We start from the raw sequence: 2,977 nt of genomic DNA on the forward strand, positions 1-2,977 counted from the left end.
TCCCTCCTGGAGCAGTTTCCAGCTGGCCCCGCACTCACCTGCCCAGGTCTCCATCAGGGTCAGGGACCCCCAGAGCAGCAGCAGGAGGGTGGGGGGTATACACCCCATCCCGGGGTCTGGGGAGAGTATGTCTGGTGAGTTGAGGGAGACTTTGTCATGGAGCAGTGATGACGCTGAGTGTTCCCTGGAAACCCCAGGACACGGGGAGAAAGAATGGGGTGAACGTGGGATTATCCAGGCTGCACCTCACAGAGACAGTGAGAGGAGACATGATGCTATAACAGTCACCCCCACAGATGGGGAGATCCACATTCCCTACCCCCCTGAGGAGGAGTGCACTTGGGCTGGAGAAGTGCCTTGAGGGATGAAGGAAGCAGCAATGTTTTCAGATAAATGTGAGTATTCCACTTTGATACTGAATTAAAGCCACTCTGGTGGGAGTTTCTCAAGGTTTTTGGTAAAGGGTATCTTCAGGTGTTTGATTTGGAAGTTATATTCTTTGTGTTCCGTATTGTATATTCACTGTATTAAAGTCCCTTTCATTAAAGTTTCATGGGTTTTGTCTTGATAGGCGGATGGCAGAACCCACTTAGAGCAGGCAGGTTTTTGGGGCTACAGGAGTGCCCCTCTCACCCTGTCCTGTAGTAGATTTGGGGAGCCCTGTAACAAGGGGAGGGGTCCAGACCTCAGCCCTGCCCAGGTGAGCAGGCCCCAGGCCTCGGGAGGCAGGACTGAGGCTGTGGGACAGGGGTCGGCACAGAATGGAGCAGGCAGGAGAGCTGGGGTGTCTGTGTCTGTGGAGACTCTGACCCTGAGGAGGGCTTGGGGAGATTAGGAGTGAACACAACATGAAATAAGCTAGTGAGGGGGAAAAAGGCAATTATAACCCCAGGGCCAATAAAGATCAGATGGAAGAAGGAAAAGTGTCCTGGTCACTCACTGCTCAGCTGTGACTGGCTCTCATGGGGTCATAGCAATGCAAACCCTAGACCCCGGGGTGCATGTCAACGACTTGCCAGAGTGGCCTCAGGGGGCAAATGCCTGTGCTGTTATACAAGGGGCCACCTCCAGGCCTCCTTGCCACCCAGAGCCAGCTCTCAGGGCCTTTCATGCAGGAGACCATTGGTCAGCCATAAGCAGCAGCTGAGCTGTTTTCACGCCTTCACAGCCATATGTGACCACTTAAATCTATCGTCAATATCTTTATCATCAGTTTTATTAGACAAATTATATTACAGGCAATGTCTGAAGCATAAATGCATTAGAGCAAGCGATGACATTTCTTCTAGAAAAATGACTGTTTCATCAGATGAAAGACAAGTTAATAGGATCTCCCAGGTGAACAAGGGTCAGTCTCAGCACTATCAAGCTATCACCAGCCACTGCAGTATGAGTTTAATCCCCAGCCTGAGAGCTGACCCACTTGGCCAGCAGACCTCTCCTGTCTCCACACTGCTCCCCTCAGCAGTGTGTTTCAGTACATCTGCCTGTTCTGCTCCCCACTGTGTCTCTGGTGAAACCTCTTACCACTCTGGCCTATACCCCAGTTCTTGTATACATAAGTAAATAAAGATTAATTTTCAAAAAAAGGAAATAATGGTCTCACTGTATATCTAACATGTATGCCATGACCCAGATCACATCAATCCCTCTAGATGAGACACTTTAACATTAATAATAAGTTACTAACAGAAAGCACACAGGCCAGAAACTTAGAGCCTTTACATCAAATCAACCATCAACTTTTCTTAGATTGGTAAACACGTAAAAGTAAAAGTCAGTTCACAGAGCAGCATGAAACTACATACCTCTGTAAATGGTGGGAGAAGTGCCCAGACTGTGTCCCCTTGTTTGAGGGCTGCTTGCACCATGGGCCTCAGCAGAGGGCAGTAATAGTACCCACTGACACTGGTATAAATGGGGGTGCAGCTGTCTGTGACAGAAATGGAAACAAAGACCGTTTAACTCCCTAGAGCAGGGTCGTTTCACATTTCCTCTGTGGTTTGGTGGGATCCATAAAATCAAATGCATTTGCTTTGTGCTTCCAGGGCTTGGGGAGACCCGCCCCTGCTTCCTTGAGCCTCCCATCCAGCGCCCCCAGATCTTCACTGGACAGGGAGGTCTCTGTCCACATCCCTGACGCGTGGTCATGGCTTTGCTTCAATAATCCGTGACTCTTAACCTGTCCCAGGTCCTGAGGGACAGGCCCACCCTGGGTCTGGGAAGTGCAGAACCTCCACAGGGACCCCCTGACTGTGCTCAGCCATCACCACACCGAGGATGTCCTGGGCTCACTGTAATTAGACGCAGCCCTTGACACCTGAGGGTGCTCCTGCTTTATCTAAGTCACCTGAGTACAGTCAAAACTTAAAGGAGCCCGTGGAGCGTTGTGATAAACTCTAAACAGTCTCTGCATCTTCCTGGTGTGAGGCGCTCTCTGTGGTTTTGATTTGCACTTCCCTGATTACAGTGATGCTGAACATTTCCATAGACCTGTGGGCCCTTTGCATTTCGTCTTTTTATTTCTTCTGCCCATATTTTGATTGCACTGTTTGTTTTTTGAGTTGTGGAGCTCTTGCTGATATTTGTCACCAGTCCCTAATCAGTGGTATTGTGTGCAAAAGTTGTCTCCTAGTTGCTTGAGTGTGTCTCTTTGTTTGGTTAGTGTCTCTTTTTGCTGAACAAGTGTGTTTGTTAAGCCCCTCTGGCTAGGCCCCTCTGTCTGGGTCTCTGACTCACCCTGGACCCAAAAAGAAGGACAGGCAGATAACAACCTGGTACCAGCTCCTGGAACCGGCTGAAACTAGACCCCGATATCAGATCCTGACCCACCTCTGAGACATCTGTTCTTGGAAACCCGTCCTTGGGAGTCTTGGCAACCTGTCCTTGAGTGCTGTGCAGTCTGTTATTTCATAAAGGGGGAGATTTTACTTGAGTTTGTGTGAAATATTCCACCTTGCCCAGACCAGGACCTGGC

The 2,977-nt window shown here is 49.5% G+C and overlaps 1 protein-coding gene across 1 annotated transcript in view; it reads right to left on the reverse strand.

The window, feature by feature from the left end:
• LOC101628671 (HLA class I histocompatibility antigen, B-40 alpha chain-like) overlaps window positions 1-108 on the reverse strand; it is a gene marked incomplete at its 3' end in the record, with an annotated part of 1,951 nt that extends 1,843 nt beyond the window's left edge. The window contains exon 1 of the mRNA XM_004695756.2: window positions 39-108. Coding sequence (XP_004695813.2) covers window positions 39-108 — 70 coding nt within the window. The remainder of the gene's footprint in view (window positions 1-38) is intronic.
• Between the last annotated feature and the right edge of the window lie 2,869 nt (window positions 109-2,977).

The sequence above is a fragment of the Condylura cristata genome, unplaced genomic scaffold, assembly GCF_000260355.1.
Source record: "Condylura cristata isolate star-nosed mole 26May11 unplaced genomic scaffold, ConCri1.0 scaffold00209, whole genome shotgun sequence".
Taxonomy (NCBI): Eukaryota; Metazoa; Chordata; class Mammalia; order Eulipotyphla; family Talpidae; genus Condylura; species Condylura cristata.